General features: G+C 51.1%; 8 protein-coding genes across 8 annotated transcripts; 5 read left to right on the forward strand and 3 right to left on the reverse strand.

The window, feature by feature from the left end:
* Positions 1-365: 365 nt before the first annotated feature.
* JN550_000294 (uncharacterized protein) lies at positions 366-2,011 on the reverse strand (the record flags this gene model as incomplete). Its single annotated transcript, XM_049314316.1, has 2 exons — positions 366-1,222; positions 1,276-2,011. The coding sequence occupies 2 exons, from the start codon at positions 2,009-2,011 to the stop codon at positions 366-368; spliced, it is 1,593 nt and encodes a 530-aa protein (XP_049177583.1).
* Positions 2,012-3,118: 1,107 nt separating this feature from the next.
* JN550_000295 (uncharacterized protein) lies at positions 3,119-4,332 on the reverse strand (the record flags this gene model as incomplete). The annotated part of the gene is made up of 4 exons (XM_049314327.1): positions 3,119-3,338; positions 3,424-3,825; positions 3,891-3,974; positions 4,034-4,332. The coding sequence occupies 4 exons, from the start codon at positions 4,330-4,332 to the stop codon at positions 3,119-3,121; spliced, it is 1,005 nt and encodes a 334-aa protein (XP_049177584.1).
* A 1,248-nt stretch (positions 4,333-5,580) lies between these two features.
* Positions 5,581-6,677, forward strand: JN550_000296 (uncharacterized protein; the record flags this gene model as incomplete). The annotated part of the gene is made up of 3 exons (XM_049314340.1): positions 5,581-5,632; positions 5,688-6,287; positions 6,355-6,677. 3 exons carry the CDS (start codon positions 5,581-5,583, stop codon positions 6,675-6,677), a joined length of 975 nt encoding a protein of 324 aa, XP_049177585.1.
* A 3,033-nt stretch (positions 6,678-9,710) lies between these two features.
* Positions 9,711-10,607, reverse strand: JN550_000297 (uncharacterized protein; the record flags this gene model as incomplete). The annotated part of the gene is made up of 6 exons (XM_049314351.1): positions 9,711-9,853; positions 9,915-9,965; positions 10,116-10,249; positions 10,310-10,443; positions 10,512-10,524; positions 10,582-10,607. The coding sequence occupies 6 exons, from the start codon at positions 10,605-10,607 to the stop codon at positions 9,711-9,713; spliced, it is 501 nt and encodes a 166-aa protein (XP_049177586.1).
* Positions 10,608-12,986: 2,379 nt separating this feature from the next.
* On the forward strand, positions 12,987-14,468 carry JN550_000298 (uncharacterized protein; the record flags this gene model as incomplete). The annotated part of the gene is made up of 2 exons (XM_049314362.1): positions 12,987-13,181; positions 13,236-14,468. 2 exons carry the CDS (start codon positions 12,987-12,989, stop codon positions 14,466-14,468), a joined length of 1,428 nt encoding a protein of 475 aa, XP_049177587.1.
* A 1,569-nt stretch (positions 14,469-16,037) lies between these two features.
* JN550_000299 (uncharacterized protein) lies at positions 16,038-16,433 on the forward strand (the record flags this gene model as incomplete). The annotated part of the gene is made up of 1 exon (XM_049314373.1): positions 16,038-16,433. One exon carries the CDS (start codon positions 16,038-16,040, stop codon positions 16,431-16,433), a length of 396 nt encoding a protein of 131 aa, XP_049177588.1.
* Positions 16,434-17,447: 1,014 nt separating this feature from the next.
* Positions 17,448-18,414, forward strand: JN550_000300 (uncharacterized protein; the record flags this gene model as incomplete). Its single annotated transcript, XM_049314384.1, has 2 exons — positions 17,448-18,162; positions 18,221-18,414. The coding sequence occupies 2 exons, from the start codon at positions 17,448-17,450 to the stop codon at positions 18,412-18,414; spliced, it is 909 nt and encodes a 302-aa protein (XP_049177589.1).
* Positions 18,415-20,385: 1,971 nt separating this feature from the next.
* Positions 20,386-21,290, forward strand: JN550_000301 (uncharacterized protein; the record flags this gene model as incomplete). Its single annotated transcript, XM_049314395.1, has 2 exons — positions 20,386-20,409; positions 20,463-21,290. 2 exons carry the CDS (start codon positions 20,386-20,388, stop codon positions 21,288-21,290), a joined length of 852 nt encoding a protein of 283 aa, XP_049177590.1.
* Between the last annotated feature and the right edge of the window lie 453 nt (positions 21,291-21,743).

Genomic DNA, 21,743 nt, shown 5'->3' on the forward strand with positions numbered 1-21,743 from the left:
GAACAGTGGAGTTGTCGAGCTAGTTACATAACTGAATTGATCTTTCCGTGGTTCCAACTTAGATTAGTGGCCCACTTCGTCGGATGGTATACTATGTGGAGTGATAGCACCTTGCGCGAGTTATTTGAGTCTTGTATCATGAAAGGGAGTGTGCTTAGGGCAAAATAAATAGTATAGATGTGTATAGAGACTCAAGCCAGTGCCCGCATCCACGACGACTGGGCTTAGAGACTATTTAGATCGCCTTAGCAGAGAAGATCTCCACCAGACAGAAGAGATCCTATTTTTCGGGACAAGGCAATCCCAACTAGATGATCTGCCACCGACAGAGCTTCCTTGTCTACAGTATCGGCCTTGGCTGGTAGTTACTGGCACACAAATGACGAAGCCTGGTTCGGATCCGGGCCGATGTATGTCAATACTTTGGGATAGGGACACAGATTGATCTCCCGCGTGCCACTCGCACCTACTGCAGGGCCTCTTCCAGGCACCGTCTCGGGCGTGATCTCATTCTCAACCCATGCGACCACCGAGTCGAAGATGGTGCTGGAGGGATCCAACCCTGGCCCACCGCCGCAATGCTCAACGCCCGGGGCCGCGAAAAACTTGTAGTAAGAATCCAGGCTGTCGTCGAACTGCTTCGCTCTCTTATAGTAGTCATACGTGCCCAAGGGGGTTACGACGAGATCTGCCAGACCGTGCCACACGATCATCTTTCCTCCAGACCTTCTGAAACTGGTCAGGTCCGGATTGTCAGTGCCAATGACTGAGGCATACTGATCTACGGATAAGCGGAAAAGTCGATCGAAGTCCTCCCGCGTCAGGCTGTTGTAGTCCAAGGAAGCGTTCCTGGCCAAGAATACCGCGATCCAGTCGGTGCTGACGGGGAATGGGATGGGCACACAGTGATCAACGCTCTCGCAAGTCGTATTGAGAAGCGCTCTTAAAGAGGTTCCCTTGGTTAACCCATACCACTCAAAGGCACCTTCAACAGACCTGGGGCCGTCCCAGATAGCATTGACGAGCTGAGCATGCTTTTCCGTGAGGGTTATTATTCCTTCGGGTTTCGTGCACTGAACAGTCTGGCCAACTATGGATGAAGCATTGAACTGGCATTTGTCTGGCGTGGCAATGACATTATCCTTAACACCGTCCAGCTCATCGCATCCGCTGATGGAAGCGTTGGTGAACGCATCAAGTACGCACAACGGCGGTACAGTCTCTATAACGAGTCAAAATCAGGGCAGCCCAGCCGAGAAAAGTAGCGTCACTCACCCAAAATATTGGCCACCAGAACTGGCCAGAACATCCCTATTATAAAAGTCTGCCAGGCGATAGCAGGGGCACCAGACAGGATTCCGTCAAATTGATCAGGATACCGCTGAGCCATGATATGCCCTTGCCTGCCGCCCGTGGAGCAGCCATTGAAATAGGAATACTTGGGAGGCGAGCCAAAGTAAAGTTGCGTGGCTAGTTTCCCGAGTGTCGCAGCTTCGTCTAGCGCAACCGCTGCAAAGTCCCAGAGCGCTGGCCAGTTCGTGTTGCCGGGACTGACCAAGCCCCAATCAGCTGCTGTTTCATTCTCGGTGTGGCCGGCGTCCGTTGAAGTTGAGGCATATCCAGCTGCTACTGGACCGTATATCAAAAGCAGATTGCCGGCCGTCCAGCCACCGCCGCCTGGCATTTGAAAACGGCCGTTCCACGCGCTGGCATTCAGAGGCAAGCCAATAAATGTGTTGATGACGTCGTTCTGACCCGGATGGGTGTACTGGATTGTGACTTGGCAGAACTGTGTGGCAGCAGCCGTCTCCTCGGGCGTAGCATTACCTGCAAGTTCAGTGAACTGGCCATCGGGCCCTGCCACGATGTGCGCAACCGTGGCCGCCGTGGATGTGACTTCGATGTTGAATAAAGTGAGAGATTTAAACGTGGATGCATCACACACAGGAGCAGCGCTTGCAACTCCTATAAGGCAGACCAGACCGGTCAGAAGTGTTGAGTGAATTGGCATTGTGTAAATATACTATAGCCTTCCAAGAGTAGGTGCCTTCAGAAGACCAAGGAATGACCATTGCTGATACTTTGGAGAACATGAATAATATATGAAGTTGAAATCTGCTCTAAATGATGCCTTGCGTTCGCGTATGTGCCTTTCGTAAGTATGATCACGGGTCGCCTAAATAGTACTTTCCTTTTTCATATTCTGCTGCCTGAGATAAAGTATAGGATTCGCCTACTCTAGTACGGTTACATCGTTCCATTCATATATATGCAACTTCAAGTGGCACGGTGCGAGGCCCCAGAGGCGTGTAGTATTGTGTGGAGAAACCAGCTCACTTAACCGAGCGGCATGCTGACAATGCGCTCATTTGAGTGGATTAGGATAGGGCCCCACACGAGTTTTGTGAAAGCATACGACTCAAGCAAGGAGAAGAATCTTTTCGTGCTGCATAGAGGTAAGGCTAGATGTGGGCTCGATCCTGCTGTGTAGTCTTCATTGAGATTACAGATCTGACAAGTAATGCCCTCATATTACCTCGTATTATGTATCATGGCAAAACCTGAGGTCTTGCATGTATACTATCCACCAGGTATAAAGTCGTCAAAAGGTTGTGTTATAGAAGGGAACATGCTTACGTGCATTCTCAATACAAACTCATAAAATTTGCGAATTTGAGGGATTAGTAAGAACGGCTTCTATATGTATCTGTTTCCGCCTCCCCTTTTCTTCATACTAAGATCTGCCTTTTATTAGGCCATATGTAGTCTCTTGTCGTTCGAGTTGTCCCACTTGCTTAAAGACAAACAAAAATTTGATTAATTCGGGAAACGAGTGTCATAGGCTATGCCAGACGAGTAAGCTGTAATACCGAAATAGTTCTACCTTCATAAGAACATCCACGATCTCAACAGTAATATGGATGGCGAGAGAGAAGTCGAAAAGATTCAAAGAAGAGACGAAATCGCCCTTGATATCTTCATCCCAATCACACAATGCTACGCAAATGGCGTCCAGTGAAGTCGCAACGAGACTGTGACCTCACCGTGTTTGATAATTATATCTAATTAAAATTCAAGGCTCAAAACCACGTCAGATAAGGCGAATATTTTGTACTTCTCAAGCAGCCAATCCGTCGAGCATCTTTGAGAAATGGCTCATAGGAGTCCTTCGTAAACTCTCTGGGTTTCCAAACTCTACCAGGCATCCTGCGTCCATTACGGCAACGTGATCAAAGTCAAGAATACTAGAAAGTCGGTGTGCAATCATGACAATCGTGTGGTCCTTGAACTCGGCACGGATGATCCCTTGCATTTTTATGTCCATCTGGGTATCGACGCTAGGCTGGCCGTTAGCTGGCTACTCTCGCATTTCTTCGAACGGTACATGCTGTAACAAGTTAGAGATGATGTGGTAGTACTGACCTGCTGGTAGGTTCGTCAAGAATCAATACCTTCCCGGGTTTGAGCATGGCTCGAGCGAGACAGAAAAGCTGTCGCTGGCCGTGGGAGAGCGAGTCAGTGTCCATCATGCTGCTCAGTATGTTGGATGTCCCTGATGTCTTGTCGCCGGCCTTGCTCTCCAGCAGTGTCCACAAGTCGACTTTCTTTAGGGCAGAAACGATAGCCTCATCCGTTGCTTCCTCTGTGGGATCCATGTTACTGCGCAACGTGCCAGGGAAGAGGAAGGCATCCTGCGTCAAGCAATTCAGTCGTCGCCTGACTACCGATGCTTCTACAGTCGCCAGATTGATGCCGTCAAGGCTTATTTCACCGGAGTTAACATCAATCATACGAAGGATAGCAAGCGTAGATGAGCTCTTGCCACTGAAAACATCATGTTAGCCACTTTCAGTCTAAACATTAGAAAACTGAGGACAGTTTGCACACACCTCCCGGTTCTTCCGACTATGGCCAATTTCTGACCACCTTTAATGGAAAAGCTTATATCCTTGATAACAGGAGGCAACGATTCGCTGTTCAAAACTGTCAGTGATGGATCATCTGCAGAACGGAGTGATTGGATCACACTTACCTATATGAAGCACTCACTTGTCGGAACATCAACGTACCAATGCTGGGCCACTCGTCGCTGGGTTGCGTCTTTGGTTCAGCCGGCGGCCTTTCAGCCGGGGTTCGTTCCGAAAAATTCTTGATACGTGCAATCGCACCTAGTGAGGTCTCCAAAATGGTCCAGTGTTGAACGAGATTCGTTAGTGAATGAGAGAGTGACATCATATTGACCAAAGCAATGCCCAGCAGACCGGGGCTCATGCGGGCGCGGAGAGCGACGGCAAGGCCGACCAACACGACCGCGAGCCCAGCTACAATCATGTCGAGAACGAACACGAGCCATCGCTGAATGCAAAAGAGGAGGTAATAGGGCGCGGCTCCGAGTAATACGTATCTTCATTCATGCATGAGTTACCCGGTTATATACAACTAGTCCCCTCTGTCGATTGTCATCGAGTATTGCATTAGGACTAGTGGACCCTTCGGGAGCCGAGAAAACTGCCAAACGCCATAATTTACTATGCATGTCTATTCAGGATCAGCGCGTTAAAAGACTATCGAGGAACTCTCAAAGCATCAACAGGTACGGACAGTCACTGACATGGATAAGCCATGAAGTAGCCGAAATTATTAACCTTGCCAGATGTTACAAGGATATAAAACATATACATTACGTGACAGGTTTATCAAAAGGTAATCTAATACTGTGCGTCGTGTCTAGCATGCTCATTCTTGCAACACAGGTGGATGGTGACCTGTTTTTGGGTCTCGACTCAAGAGACTACACCCCAAGGGTTTCGGGTTTATGAGAAGAAATCTACCTCTAGAGTTACCATACCATTGGAAAAGTTGTGGAACCTCAGCAAGACCTTTCGAGGGTACTTGCTGATGTGCTTGCACCCCGCCAGAGAATGACCTCAAAACTTAACCCCGTTTACCTCATCGCCTGTACCAGGAGGTGGCGGGCTAACCCCTGAGGGTTTTCCAACATAATTGACCGGCTTGTCGATCAATATTCGTATGTCGCATTTCCGTATCACCAACGAGCGAGTTGCATGACTGTAGGGCGCTTTGATAGGCAGCTGACCTATCAACTAAGCAAACCAAGGCTCCCTTCGCTTTGTAACCCCGCCCTCTGCAGCAATAGACTGTACAGGTTTCGAATTGGCAGCAAATTCTCCTTCTAGTTTTCTCATTATCTACAGCCATTGAAGATTGGACACAAAATATGGGGGTTTTCAGCGCACTCATCGTCGCCATCGGGTATATTAGTTGCATTTTGATTCCTCATGTAAGCTTCCACGGGTGCGGCCTATTTCCTTCTGACCGAAGCCTTTAGTGCATCTTCCAGGCCACTTACTATTTGGCTTTCCATCCTCTCAGGGGATACCCTGGACCCCTTTTGGCACGGATCTCCGATTGCTATGCCGGTTTTTATGTTTTGCGAAGGTGCCTTCACCTAGCCACGTGGGAAGATCACCGGCGATATGGTAATAATCTGTTTCATCACTTGGATGTCGGTTGTAGTCGACAAGGTTAACAAGACGGTAACTGATTTCAGGAAATGTGATGCGTTATGGGCCCAATCGACTGATATTCAACAGCGCCGCTGCGCTTCGTGGTGAGTCTTACGTTGCCGGACCAATAGGATTTAGGATCCTTACTTACTGTGATAGACATCTATCAAAACCCCAAGGTCACCAAATCCCGTCTCTACTTGTTCTCTCTCAACGATGGTGTCCCTTTCATCTTCAACTCGCTTGACAGAATTGTGCACCTCCGAAAGCGCAAGATCATCGGTCCAGCGCTATCAGAACGATCCATGCGACTCTTTGAACCCACACTGGCCGAGCAAATGGACATATTTCTGAAGCAGCTCCTTGCTGCTCATTCGAGTCCAATAAATCTCACAGAGCGCTGTAGACGACTCGCTATGGATGTGGTTGGCCATTTGGCCTTCGGTTTCCCACTTGACTTGCAGACCAAAGATGAACACTATTATGTGTTAAGTGGGTTTTCCATTGCAAATTTCCGCATCAATTCATACATGAACTTTCCGTTTTTGTCAAAGCTTGGCCTGGATCATCTGTTCAATAGAAGCCCGTTCCGGCGAAAACTGCGCAGTGTAGTCCAGAAAATGATCACAACACGCCTTGCACAGGATAGGAAAGAAACTCCCGACTTTTATTCTATCGTCATGGACAACCTGGAGACCAAATCCGTCAACTTTCAGCGAAGTGAGCTTTTCACAGAGAGTCTCTTTTTCATCTCAGCCGGTACGTATATCATATGACCTTGAGCGGGTGATAACATAGATGCTGACTGGCGAAAACTTCAAAATAGGTGGCGACACTGTATCGACCGCTATGGCGTCTCTATTCTTCTATTTGTCAAGGAACAAGCACTGTTATAATAAACTTTCGAACGAAATTCGCACCACCTTCAAGTCGGGCAACGAGATTCGTAGTGGTCCGCAACTTGCAAGATGCGGTTACTTGCGTGCGTGTATCGATGAGACTTTGCGGATGTCCCCTCCTATCGGTGGCACATTGTGGCGTGAGCAATCAAATCAAGAGGACGGAGAACCCTTCGTGGTCGACGGCCATGTTATCCCACGAGGCACCCACGTTGGTGTCAATATATTCTCAATCCACCACAACGAGTAATACTTCCCCGAACCCTTCACATTCAAACCAGAGCGTTGGCTTAACCGCGATGGCAAGCAAGTTGCTCCAGAAGCTTCTGTAGCCGTCCCGTCAGACGCACAGACAGCCTTCACACCGTTCTCGGTTGGTGCCAGATCGTGTGTCGGAAAGCCAATGGCATACCTAGAATCCAGCCTTCTAGTAGCCAAAACGCTATGGTATTTTGATTTCGAGACGTGTAGGGGAAGCCTAAGTGAGATTGGTTCTGGGAAGGAAGGTGCGAGGGGCGGCAGGGGACGGGTTAGCGAGTTCCAACTCTACGATGTCATCACATCCCGGCATGATGGGCCATACTTGACGTTTGTACCACGAGGTGATTACTGTGAAGAATTGCAGTAATTGTCTTCGTTCAGGTTGAATATATGCGATACGCCGTATTGCTTGATCGGAAGTTGTCGCAGAAAGCTGTTGACATTTTTAGACCTGATCCCTGAAAGCTCACACACGAGTACTCTCGACCTAAACCAAACCTTGGCTAATGTTCGTAATCCCTACAAACGAGTGCCGTTGCTCCATGTACAACGACTCTTACTTAACCAGTATAAAGCAATATTTCATTGTTTCAAGGGTTGTGAAGACGCAGAAAGCGTTCCGGAGCCTAACCTCTTTCGCTGTTGAAACATCTTAGCTCTCAATGGTGAATGTTTCCTGTCGACTTGACGTAACGAGCTCAAGATAGTCAAGAAAATATGGCGACCAAATTTGATGAAGAAGTTGTTTGGATGGAGAAGGTCCATTATTTGCACCAGTTATACTAGAAATATGATGATCCAGCCACCGTCACAGGCATGGCGAGTGCCCTACAATATTTCGAACGGTACAACTTAGTACTTTTGCTGGTCCTGACTCACTTTCCTCTATGTAAAAGCGGGAATCTCGCGCCCGTTCACATTAAGTTTTTAGGTTATTATTCCATCAATCTTGTACCCCATACATGAGCATTGCCTTTTGTACCATGAAAGACATTGATACGGAAGAAAAAAAAAAGAAAGAAGAAAAAACAGGGGTGCTAAAGTATTTCTCACTGCAGCTTTAACGCCTGCAAAGTACCAGAAAATTGAGATCTTCACCTTCCCGGCGAGAACCTGTAATTATAAGGCCCAGCCGCTGATTCAGGCGTAGCATTGACCGCAAAGCACCGCATCAGGGCAAGCGGCAGCTTATGCCATCTACTACATCGTTGCCCTTTTGACAGCTCGCTCTAGATTGGATAGATCCTTTCCTGAGGTCTTATTAAAGTAGCTTGTGTCTCCTGATCCTGAATTGCTAGCTGTAATGAATATCGATTTTTGAAGACCATGAGACTTCAGAGTGTCTAACCTCAGCTAATTGAAATTTAGAAAATAGAATGGAGAGTAAACAAATTTACCTACTTGATGAAAGCCCCGTAAATCTAATAATATTTTGTACCGCCTGGTTGTCTCCATCCACAGTGTTCTGCAACTCTTCATCTACCCATCCTTCTGACCAACCTCCTCCGAAGTCAATAAGCCAGGCGTCTCTATTGTTGTCAATGACTACGTTGGACGACTTCCCATCTCCCCAAATGACGTCGATCTCATGTAGTTGTTCTACCGTCTCGCGAATTTGCATCGCCCATTTGCCTCTAAGTTCCTTTGACACCGGTTCCTTCATGACCTCCTTCAACTTATCTCCATTCGGGCCGTGTGGAATCCAGTCACGCAACAGTCCAATGATAGCACCTGTCTTAGCATGGACAATATAGCCTCGAAGTTGCGGTACCCGTAAAGGGGCCCTAGCGGTCAAGTGTTGATCGCGAACCTTCTGTAAGATAGCTAGCTCTCGCTGCAGATTGGGGTCAAGAAGTCCCGTCTTAGAAGCCTTAGACAACAGTTTTTGGCCACGAACTTGAACGCAAGCGACTAGGCCGAACCCTTGGACGAAGACATCCGAACAGATCACGTCTTTGGATGAGAAGCGGGAAAGTCGATTGTCCGTGGAATTCCGTGCGAATACCCACGCCATCTTGTTCAACGATTGTGGCCATAAATGATTCGTCTAACTAATCGGAAAGAACCTGGGGTTGCCGTCGACAGTCTTGAGGCAGAACTCGTACCGGCATGATCGCCATCGTCGGTATCAAATTGAATGATTCAGATGTCAAGATCATCTTTGCGCTCCATGTATCCCATCTACTCAGACGATACCTCAGACCCAGGGTCGTGGAGGTTAATGGAATCAGACATCCAAAAATGTTATGCTTTCTAGAAGGCTGTCTATATTCAAGAGATAACGTGGATAGATCGTATAAGCCCGGATGGTGAGCAGGTAATGGTTGTTCATGCATTGAAGCAGTGTGGTGAATTGAAGTAGTCTGGTGCCTGCGAACGTGAGGTGTTTGACGACGCGATAGATCGACGTGTCCGTTCAATCCTCGAGTTCTGAACCCAGGTCAGGGCCCTCGACAAGGATAACTGGACAGATCAGGCGAGGCGTGCACGTAACTGGCCAGAGCGTAGGGCCTTGATTTGAGATGCGGGATCACGGGGGGCAATGTTGCTCAGTTGAACCAGTTTCGGTGATCTATAGATACGCCAATTCGGCCTCTTCCCCTTCGGAGCCACAAGAATCGTTGTAGAAGATCCAGGAAATTTAAAAATCACGATATTGTATTACCGTTAATTTATCGGCAAGGAGGCCAGCATTGCAAAACTATTAGTAAAGCGAGAGATAGTACATGGTTATTGCTGTGCTGGGCCCACTGGAGCGGGTATGCATCCGTGCCATGATCTCTGGTGAATATTGCCAAAAGTGCACTCGTACGCAGTTGGCGTGATTTACTGTCTCGGTAATGATATATAATTCTTTGAGCATTCTCTAGGCCAAGCAGCATTCTTCTACGTAACGTGATTCCGTAAAGGCGTGGTGCATCTGATTCCCCAGTTCCGTGGACTATCTGCTATGATGCTAGTACAGTTTCTTCAGGAAGTTCGGTATTGTTCAAGTATAATCAATATCTTCTTCGTCTTTCTATCAATATATGCATGTAGTAGCATCTCGGGAGCTTGTAAGCATCATTATGCTGATGACGACTCCATAGAGACCCAGAACCTCTGCGAAGATGAGAATGAGTACCATGCCCACGTATAGGCGTGGTTGCTGCGTGCTTGCTCGTACTATATATTGAGCAAGGTTAGTCGTCTCGATTTCTCATAGGGTCTCACTTGAAATACTCACCTCCAGCGTCACCCACAATGCCGATGGAAAACCCGGCGGCAAGGCCACATACTGATCTCGGCAGTCAGTGAATGTCTTCTCCATTTTCGATTTCCAGTGATCGGTGGCCATCTGAATCCCCTTTCTAAATTGTGGGCCTCCGAACAAAAGTCTTTGAACTGCAGGTTTGAAAAGGGGGAGGATGGCCCCGAGGGCACTTACGACCAACAGTAATACCAGCCCCCAGTTGCAAGAAACCCTGGAAAAGTGGCATTTTCTCTTTCAAATCGCCAGAGATGATGGAGCTCGCTACGAAGCCGTAGATGCCCAAAATCTGGGCCATGATTGCGCAGATCCTGTGATCACATCAGTCTCCTGGTTTAGTAACAAATGGAACCGAGGTATGTTTGGCATACGCATTCTGCATCAAACGGTCTGGGCGGAGAACACCCGAGGAGAATATGGCTCCACTTGACTTGGCTGTGCCATATGACGCGCCAAAGACTGTGAAGATAATGGACGCTGCGCATCCCATAGCTCCGAAGAAAGACTTCAAGGTTCTCGCGAATTAGTGACATGCATTACAAAAGGTTATTCGTAGCGATCAACTCGACGTACGGCGTACACAGGACTAGAAGTTACTCCACATTAGCAACTAAGATATCCTAAAATTGTGTAGAATACACACCATCTGTCAGGATTGTAGTCGGCCATGGTGCTCATCGTGTAGCGGCGGCACTATTGTCGATTGATGGTTTCACGCAAAGCAAGTATGCTCTGATATGACCCGAATATTCTGCTTCTAAGTAAGAACAGGGCTTTTTACATGGCCACAGGTGGATATAAGTAGCTTCAGGCAGCCACTTAATGCTGCTAGGCAGACTTCGCCCTGACCTGGCCGGGTACATCACCCAAGTGCTCAGCAGGGTCATATCTGACAGTGCCATTCACCATCTTTAGAATTGTGTAGATAGGACCAATAAGATGCTATGCATCACCACCAGGCAGAAAGATACCACCGTGATTGATTGGTTGAACATCAACGTTCCGAAAGAGCGAGATAGCTGCATCCGAACCATTCAAATCTCCGAGACCTGGCGACATTGGTGTACCATACTGTCAAAAGATCAACCGGTGTAATTGACATACTTGCCTCCTGCTCTCCACTGAGGTTGGTACAGCATAGTCCTAGCACGGAGTGTGATGGTGTCACGTGATCACACTCTGCTGAAGATGTCTATCTTGCACGGCGGGGTTACACAGTATACCCGTCTAGAATCAGGTTCGGAGTATGGTGCGCTAGGACTCTTGAGGACAGCTTCTCGAGGTAGAGGCAGCTGGGCTATGTTTAATGCAAGGCGTTGGCCATCAGACGATATTGGGCCTGTTGATTTCCCTTTCGTCTAATTTAAGTGCATGAAACATTGCCCGCATCTCATAATGCCATGGGAGCCGATCCAAAGACGGGCCTCCAGGTGTGAAACTTGGGTAGTGCTGGCCCGTGGCGGCCACCCAGCTGGCCGCCGTCTGGCTTAGAGATGCATCCCGAAGATAGAGAAATGCTGAGTCAGGTCAAGAGCCGAGCTAGCCAGGTCCAGACCCTCCACTGGCAACGTGATGGCTAGCTGCGGGCCTGCGTGACGATTCTGGTTCGGCATCCGTGAAGTTTCATTGCACAAGTGTTTCACAGCAGCTTGGGACAACGCGCACAGGGCTGGTGGGCAGGGTGGGTAGGGTGCGCAACGCAACGCAACGCATCGCAACGCTATGATGTTTCCAACGTGGCTTGGGCTGGTTGAATAACTTTGGCCTGATGCAGCCGGCCCCTAGGCCATGTCCCAAGAGGCTCCATAGCACCAATAAACGCTTCTATTTCAGGAACGGGGACGACGACTGCCGCTCCCCACCCAAGACCGCCTGGTGCCACATTCGTCGTCGATTGCGACGCCAGCTGCACTACGAAGTCGCCGCATTGCCTGCAGGTTGGGCTCTCGGGGATTTCCCGTCGTCTATCGTCTTGGCCAGCATGGCCGGCACCGACAACCGCAGTCTGCTCACTGCTCGCTGTCAGGCGCCGAGAAAGCATTTCTGAGGGCGAAGAGAGGAGGCGTCGTCTTACCGTCGTCCGGAGTCCGGCTCACTCGCAAAGGAAGATCTGACTTTGGCAGGACAACAGTAGGTAAGTTTCTCAAGCGTGTGATCTTCGTCTGTTTTCCTCTTGGCCGAGCATGGCGCATCCCCACACTTGACACATCCAAACGTCTCAGGAGCCCTGTAGAGTTGCGAAAGCTGCGCGGGGGGGGCCTGCCCGGGGGCACTCGGCAACAGGACCTGGCGCTGTCATGCCCTCGACTGGGCCAGTCGTCTGTGGTCTCGCAGTCTTGGGCGCGCCTCGACAAGAGCGCCACGGCGAACCAAGCCGCTGGGATGCGCAAAACATCTTGTCCCCTTCCGGCCTCTGCGGTGCCTGGTGGGGACAACCCCGGCGACGACGTTGCTGGCCGCGCGTCAGATCGTGCCAAGCCCTTCCCCTTCTGGTGTGGGTCCCCACCCGATATGGACGCTGTAAGTCGACACCCGCAGCCTCAGACACCGACTTGGGGCAGCGTACATCAGGTACATAGATATTCCCTTCTCCATCTTGAGACTCCAAGCAGTCTTGGCACCACTACTCTCAATCACGGATTCAACTTGGCGCCGTATGCAAACCTCGAGGATCCTCTGTTCTGAAAGAACCCAGCACCGCATCCCGGACTGTTCCCGTCCTCTCTTATACACTTGTTTCGCCACTACATCCATCCCAGCTTCGTTGCCCTTGCTTTCCATAGACTTTGGCCCCCTCTTGCCATTGTATACCTAAGCACCTTAGCCCCAAAGGACGCGCACGAGTGACGATAGCATTCCACTTAATCTTACGGGTCAACGGTTCGTTCGGCTCCCAACCCGCCTCATATAATCGGACGCCACGGCGCAACACGGGGAGAGAAGAGTTTCAATGTCAAGGTTATAGCGACTTTTAAGCATCGAGGATATCGTCGACGGACAGGAAGGGTCATTTGAAAACCTCCAGGGTCGGGCGGTAGCAAGGACAACATGAAGTCAACTACAGTGGCCGCCCTAGTGGCAGGCGTCCTCTCGGCATCTTCGGAAGCGCTGACTCTGCGGGAAAGGAGTACGGTGCCGTCTAGGGTGGTTGGAATGGACGTGCAAAGGAAAAAGGTGTCCGACCCGGTAAATCGAGACCGTTTACGGAGGAGAGGCACAGCCCAAGCCTCTCTGGATAACGAGGTAGGTGAACTTGTCGAGGCCATTCATGGTAGCGCTTGCTAAGTCATTGGACAGGAAACACTATATTTCGTGAATGCCACAGTCGGCACACCAAGCCAGTCGGTTAGGCTCCATCTCGATACTGGTAGCAGCGATCTTTGGCTCAATACACCAAGCTCGTCATTATGCCTCGGGAGGTCAAAGCCGTGTTCATTTGCGGGAACCTACTCCGCGAACTCATCATCCACATACCAGTACGTTGGGAGTTGGTTCAACATATCTTATGTAGATGGATCCGGCGCCAGTGGAGATTATGTGTCAGACACGGTCACTATCGGAAGCACTAAGGTGGACAACCTTCAGTTTGGTATTGGATATAAGAGCTCGTCAGCGCAGGGCATCTTGGGAGTGGGCTATCCGATCAATGAGGTACAGGTTGGCAGAGCGAACAAGGACCCCTACGACAATCTTCCGGCCAAGTTGGTGTCCGACGGAGCTATCCAGTCTAACGCGTACAGCCTGTGGCTCAACGACCTGGACGCAAGCACTGGAAGCATCTTGTTTGGAGGAGTGGACACGGCGCAGTACACCGGATCATTGGAAACATTGCCCATTCAGGCATCTGGAGGCGTTTATTCCGAATTCATGATCACCCTCACCAGCGTGATGCTGGATGGTTCTTCCATTGCCACGGATCAGGCGTTAGCCGTTCTGTTGGATTCCGGCTCGTCTTTAACTTACCTGCCGGACGCTTGGGTCGAACAGATCTACACCCTCACCAATGCAACCTACGATGCTAGCGAAGGCGCCGCCTACGTTCCATGCTCGCTAGCCCAGGACACGAGAACTCTGGACTTTACCTTCTCATCGCCGACGATCAAGGTGGACATGAACGAGCTGGTGTTGGATCTCATCACCACAAGCGGGAAACGCCCGACTTTTTCGAATGGAGTGACTGCGTGTCTCTTCGGAATCGCACCAGCCGGGTCGGGCACGAATGTCCTGGGTGACACATTCCTCCGGTCTGCCTACGTGGTCTACGACATTGCCAACAACGAAATTTCCATCGCGCAAACCAACTTCAACGCAACGGAGTCGAACGTCCTGGAAATCAGTACTGGTACCAGCGCGGTCCCGGATGCCACCGCCGTTGCCAATGCCGTTGCGGCGACCGCTGGTATTTCGACCAGCTCTGGTACCAGCGGGCTCGGAGTCGATGATTCAAGTGCCGCGATGCCATCCTCAACATCATCATTGACACTGCTCATCGTACTTGTCGGCGTAGGTGCCGTGTTTACACTGCTGTAAACACGGTGGTGGAGTGGTGGATCTAATATTATCTTGAGAGAAGACGAAGACATCTGGACCTTGTACATTTGACATTTGGGCATTTGATTTTATCAGCAGCATTGCATGGCGTTGGGGGCGGGGTCACGATGTCATTCAGCACGACTGGATGCTTTGGTTTTAATGCATAAGCTTAGGTATTGACGACCTACTTGCGAAGGATTGCATCATGGGGAAGGGTTCATATTGAGCGTCGCGACAACGTGTGAGGAGACAGACCGTCATGGCTCGAGAGTGTGGGCACCCACGTGCCATAGATCTGGGAGCATTAGAAAAGACCATTATTGACTGGCGCAATCTATGCGTCGTTTTGAACTCCAACTACATGAATATTGTCGACGAATGCGTGAAACAGTGTTAGTACCGATGTATTCCGGCAACATGCCTTAACTAACGTTCGGGCAGCTCGACAACGGGAGGTCCATAGCCGTGAAACAACTGATAAGCCACGATCTCCATGATCCTCAAGTGACAGCATTGAAGGTCCCACTATACCGAAACCGATGACTACGACGTTCAAGACGCTGGCCTGGCTCCCGGTGAACATCCGAAATGAGCCCAGGGCCTTGCTTGCGTCAGCGCCAACTGCATGTAAACACATCATTGCATGGGGCCAACGACACATACTGCGAGGCTGAGCCTGACACCAAAATACAAGATACGCACTGTCACGAGAAGCTGTCTGCGGACAGTATACAATCCTCGGTGATGTTGGTCCTAGGGTGTGACTCATCTCTCACGAGTGATCACGGCGCAATGTCACCTTGTATGATACACGAAACATCATTAAAGGATTGCCTCTGGGACTCGGCCCCTTTTTCTTCTCTATGGAATGATTTGTGGCTGAGCCTTAGAGAAAAGCAGGAGAGACTCTAGATACGCCACCTGAGTGCGGACCTGGGCATTATTTTGCGATCAGGCCATTCGTGCTTACGACTTGATGATACGGGTGCCTATAGGTACCTTTCATGAATAGTTTTGATCTTGCAATGTGGAGTATAGGAATTAGATGGAATCGTTCAAATAACTGATGCCTCTTTGGCATCGCGTGTTAAAAATGTGAACCTGGCCACGTTCTTGCCCTTAGGACAGCCGTCCTACCTAACAAGCCAACCCTGTACAAGGTATATCAGATGTTTGACTCCCATTTGACTACTCTGATGACAGAAGGTCATAGTCTACTCTGTCTATCAAGTTTCGTATGAACAATGTTGGCTAGTGCATGGAAGCCAAACAGGGGGCTCGTACAAATACCATGTACAAGGTGTTCAAGACTATAGCCCTTGTTCATTGTTGATCGCACATTGTCGGCTTTCTCAATCTAAACAAGGATGCGACAAAGGCAATGGGGGATATAACAATGTCCATGACTAAGCCATTGTCTAGGTCTAAGGAGTACTTATATGGGGCCGGGCCAAGTTGCATCGGATTAGCATCAGTATGGCTCGCTACTGACCGCAAGGATCTACTGCAAGAACCGCATTGCGAGCCTCATACTGACATTGTCTAGTATTGCATCCTCGTACCCTGATGGGTGGTTTAGAGGCGATCCGTCGTGCCATCGCCAAGGTGATTCTCAAGGTAACTAATGCTACCAAGTCACGCCGGCAACTGAACAGCTACAGCAAACCCAGGTCCTCGAAAGCCCGCAGGCGCAAGGCCAAGGCAAGCTCGAAAAGGCGGAACAAGAATGCAGGGCCGGTCTTTGTGAGGAAGAAGGGCTCTAACAAGGTGTGGGTCGAGAACCGCAACAAGTCTGGCAAGCGGACTAGAAACCATTCGGCGAACCACCACGGCCGTAAGCCAAAATCCAGGAATCGTGAAAGAGCCTATGCTGCTGATCCCACAACCAGGCAGGTCTCTGCCAGACCCGTGGGCACATCGGGTTATACTGGATATGGTTCGTCAGTGTATTCCACGGATTAAGGTGCATTTGGAGTGGGGAATGAGGGTATATCTCTGGGCTGCACATAAGTCCTTAGCCGAGGCTTAGCTGCCGTTATATTACATCCAGCGTTGAGTTAGGTGAACAAACCCCTGGGCCGATCTTCATAGCGATACAGTTAATCATGCAAGAAATCAACTATTGCTCGAGAATAATACTAAGCCTGAGTGATTTGATTTGACATGTGATCGAGGTACAGCTCGGCGGCAGACACAGTGTTACATATTTTCACTTGGTGATCCTAGGTTTCTTGTTGGAATGACTTCAGCCTTTCCTCCAGATCCGTAGCAGTTGCTCGAGTGGGAGGATGAGGTGGGTTTGGCGTGGGCACACGAGTGTCGGCGCTAGAACTGGGACTTGCGCTATCAGTGTTCTCGAAGGCGGTGAAGGACACACGACACGCCAACCGAAGCTAATCTCGGACGCCACTTCAGATTGACGCGGTACCTGCGTGCCCCCTTCGTGTGCCGTCCCTGGACTGTCACGACGAGTATAATGGGCACGAAACCCACTCTCGTGAAGTCCGCACGGGGCACCCGAGGTTCAGGCCTCGGCCGGTTACAGGTGAAAAGCAAGGGCGGGAATCTGTTGAAGAAAATGGGCCACCCCGTGTCGTCCGAAGTCCGGGGTGGTTAGCGATTAAGGTTAGTGGGGTCACATGTGCTTGAGGTCTGTCAGTGTCAGTGTCAGCGGGTTCAGCCAAGACCCCAAGACCCCAAGACCCCAAGACCCCCAAGACGGGCGCCCCCAGTGGCCGTTCCTCCCACCATGGGACTAAGTTAGCTGCCCCTCAACAAATCAGGTGCCGCGGTCGGTGGGCCGGCTCGTGGGCGGGAAAATCCCCCAATTTCACCATCTCGGAACCCAAGATTCAATACCGCCTGGTCCACGAGCCCGCCTCCTCGACTCTGACACGCCACGCCAGCGCCCCCCTCCGCGAAGAGAAGAGAAGAGAAGAGAAGACGAGACCAGACTCCCGACACCGACCTCTCGACATGGCCGTCCTACAGTTCCTCGCCTACCTCATCGGCGGGCAGATCGCCTTGACCGTCGCCTTCTACATGCTGTCCCTCGTCGTGCCCAAGGCCGCCTTCGCGGCGCGCTCGCTCGCCTCCTACATGTCCCTAGTCGTCGTCGCCCTGTACGGTGTCTTCGCCTCCATAGCGCTGCGCATCGTCGGCATGCAGCAGATCGCCCAATGGACCACCGGCCGTGCCTTCAAGTACGCCATGGCTGCCACCACGGGCATCAGCTTCGAGATCATTGACCCCGGACGCCACCTCGACACCGTGCGCCCGGCCGTCTTCATCGGCAACCACCAGACCGAGCTCGACGTCCTCATGCTGGGAACCATGTTCCCCAAGTACTGCAGCGTCACTGCCAAGAAGTCGCTGAAGAGCTGGCCGTTCTTGGGCTGGTTCATGGCCCTGAGCGGAACCGTCTTCATCGACCGCAAGAACACCCAGGACGCACGACAGGCCATGGCTGGTGCCGCCGAGGAGATCAAGAACCGCAAGCAGAGTGTCTACATGTTCCCCGAGGGTACCCGTAGTTATACCAAGGACCCCACTCTCCTGCCTTTCAAGAAGGGCGCTTTCCACCTGGCCGTCCAGGCTGGTGTGCCCATTGTCCCCGTTGTCGTCGCCAACTACTCGCATGTTCTCTACTTGAAGAGCTTTGTCTTCAACTCGGGAAAGATCCCCTGCAAAGGTATACTCCAAGCCTCGGCTCGACAATATCTGGGCGCACCTACTGACCATGCTGCTAGTTCTCGACCCTATCCCTACCGCCGGCCTGACGGCTGCCGACGTGGACGAGCTTACCCGATCCACGCGAGATCTCATGCTCAAGGAGCTCATATCGCTCACCGAGAAGGCGCAGGGCCGCCCCATCGCACTGCCTGCTACGAACGGCACGGACGGCGTCGTTAAGGCTAGCGGTGCTGAAGCAACTCTATCATAGCCACTGAAGAGCTGCCATCTCTTACCAGGTTCGAATTCCAATTCTTGAATGAGCTACGTGCAACGAGAGAGAGAGAGAGAGAGAGAGAGAAAGAAAGAGATACTCGTGGGGAGGGTTGCGTTTTTCGACTATAGCATTGCGTGCGCATTTGATACCCTTAGACCAGATCACGTTGGGGCGCCAGACAAGCTTTGAGCCGTCTGAGCAGTCGTCTACTCGCTGTGGACTAGCCCGTTCTACATTGCTCGGCATTGGGAAGCTGACTACCCTAGGGCGTCTGCCCACGGGTTGAAGCCAGAATTGCGGACAGGCGTTGCATCGGTCGGGATTAGATAGAGCTAGAGAAAGACTCTGGTGTTGGGCTTTGAATTGGATCATTGAGAACATTCAGCAAGAGATGAAGTATCCCTGCTTATCACAAGCAACACAAGCAAGTCTGAACATGTAGAAAGTAGGACCTATTCGGCCGATCGGTCCCCGACAGAATGCCGGAAGTTGACTTCGGCCGTATGCAAAATCCACTCAAAGTCACGAATATTGCACCCACTCTCGCGACTATCCGTGCGGTTTGGTGTCCATTGATGCGATTCCTCCAGTGCCACCGGTGGAGAGGAAGGGCGGCAAGTCCACAGCGACTCGACCCAGCATGTGTGACGGATTGGCGATCCTCACTGGCGGGAAACAACATACCGGTGTGCATCAGGATCGTGATGATCGGGGTCAGTGACTTTTACCCCTCCTGGATGGAGCCCTCTTTCGAGGACTATTGCTTTTGACGTAAGCGGGGTAATTCTGTCGGGCTGTCCGGCACCTCTACCAAGTACATTTGTACCTTGAAGGGCATGGAAACATACGGCATACCCACTATGTATGTACGCATTCGATCTGGGAACCAATCTCGGAAAGCCACAGCAAGAGACAGGAACCCCAAGGCGTCGCAAGCAAGGGGCCGGAGTTCTAGATTTCTTGGCTTTGCCAGCATTAGCTCGTTACCTTATTCGTAAGTAGGGGTCAGAGGCCGCCAATGAAAAGTCAAGCCTAGAGAGCTGCTCCAAACTACCGGTTCCGGATCTGTATCCCATCACGATCTTCAATGACGCAACCGTTCGTCGCTGAAAGCACTCCCATCGAGGAGGACAATCGGGGCTCATTCGCTCAATGTACCGTAGTGTGGATGGTGAATTGGAGTCTTCATGGTGCAATCAGCTTTTCACCTCCAACGTGTCGTCGAGGAACACGTTATCAAGGGATGTGCGAATCGATCTGTGACCCCAGAAGAGCTACGAAAGCATCGGCCCCTCTACCCCGTCTTGCCCATCCACTAGCCTTGTACGCGCTGTCCAAGAATTGACGTCTTGACTACCCGGATGAAACCTTACAGCTATGCAGGAAATGACGAGCTTAGCTACCATGTTCAGCTGCTGCAGCTGAGCTACTTCTTCTGGAAGTAGACCTCGATAGTGTCGCTAGTGTGCCCCGTTAGACACTCGTCGCCCACTTGGCCACTTGGTCGGCGAACTCTACGAACAATACAAGTCGATCCCAATGCTGGCGGCCTCGGCAGCTTGACATTTGGTACGTAGAGCCGACGTGTATCACCGTTGCAGTCTAGACTTTATTCCGCTATCCACGGCGCGGCGCAGCTGCCGGCGCCTATCGGACACTTCCATTATGAGACAAGCCTGTTGGAGTTGCCGTACGAGCTTGGACTGCAAGTGACGTCGCCCCTCCCAGCCATAGGTTGCGGTTCAGCTTGTTGGAGTTCAAGCTCGAGGACCGAAAAGAGGGAGCCGGCTACTGTGTTCAGAAAACCGGCTTTGGCAGTTCAAGCCGCATATAAGACCAACTCCGGCTCTGTTCCCAAGAGTTCTGTTGACATACTCATCAATACACCCTTTCCCCACCAAGCCCATATAAGACAAAGCCTTCGTGCCTTATACACATATCTACTTCTCACACCACACACTCAAGATGTCTGGCTACGGTAACGACAACGTAAGATAACTATATTCTCCTCGCTGACTGATTGATGCTAACAAGACGTTCAGAGCTACGGCGGTGACGATAGCTACGGCTCAAGCGGCCGCACTGGCGGTACTTCTGGCCGCGACAACGACTCTTACGGTTCCGGTGGCAGAGACAACGACTCGTACGGCTCCAGCGGACGAGGAAACACTGACAGCTACGGCTCGTCCGGCCGTGACAACAACGACAGCTACGGATCCAGTGGCCGAGACAATGATACCTATGGCTCCTCTAGGACTAGTGGCCTAGGCTCAAGCGGTCGTGACAACGACAGCTACGGCTCCAGTGACCGCGACAATGACACCTACGGTTCCAGCAACACCAGCGGTCTAGGGTCCCGCCGTGACGACGTCTTCGGAACCGGCAAGTCTAGTGGACTAGGATCCAGCACTCGTGACAACGACACCTATGGTTCGGGAACATCCGGCGGCTTCGGCTCGTCTCGCAACGATGACGACTCGTACGGCTCCTCCGGTCGTAAGGACAACGATTCTTACGGCTCCAGCAACACCTCGGGCGGCCTCGGTGGTCGCTCCGGAGACAATGACTTCGGCAGCAGCGGCACCACCGGTGCGTACGGCTCCAGCGGCAACACCGACAGCTACGGCTCCGGAAACAAGTCGAGCTCGTACGGGCGTTCGGACAACGACGATAGCTACGGCTCGAGCGGCCGCGGGTCGGGTGGCTACGGTGACGATGATAACAACCGCCGCTCGGGAGGCAAGGGTGATTCCACCGTCGGCAAGCTGATGGAGAAGGCGGGCGACTTGCTGAACAACGACAAGATCGCCGGGAGCGGGCGCGAGAAGCGCGAGAACAAGGGCTATGGCAACAACGATAATGACTACTAGGCTTTTCTCTGCTAGTTGACAGATCTTGGCGGATTCTAAGAGCTCTACTCATCTAATATTGTCTGTCTCTCTAAATAATGAACTGAAGAAAAATCGACTCGATTGACATGATCGGCTTTTGTGATGTTCGCATATGTTTATTTCCCTTATACTAGCTATGCGCCTAGTGAAACTGTAGACCCCGCCCAAGATTCTTTAGCCTTCAGCGCACCGGACCCTGGTTGGAATACATCAGTTCCATGCTGAGCGAGATATGTCTTTGAACATCAGACGTATTTATTATCGTTCTGAAGAAATACAAGAAGCGTGAATGGCATCCAAATATACTTGACCGTCGGACTATTAACAAACGCACAGACTCGGCGGACAAGGACCCCCTGCGGCGGCGTCGCGGGAGTGGCAGAGTGGGGCACCCGGCAGCCCGACAGACAAGCAGGGGCCTACGTCAGTCAT

This window comes from Neoarthrinium moseri, assembly GCF_022829205.1.
Source record: "Neoarthrinium moseri strain CBS 164.80 chromosome Unknown scaffold1_Wmoseri_CBS_16480, whole genome shotgun sequence".
NCBI lineage: Eukaryota > Fungi > Ascomycota > Sordariomycetes > Amphisphaeriales > Apiosporaceae > Neoarthrinium > Neoarthrinium moseri.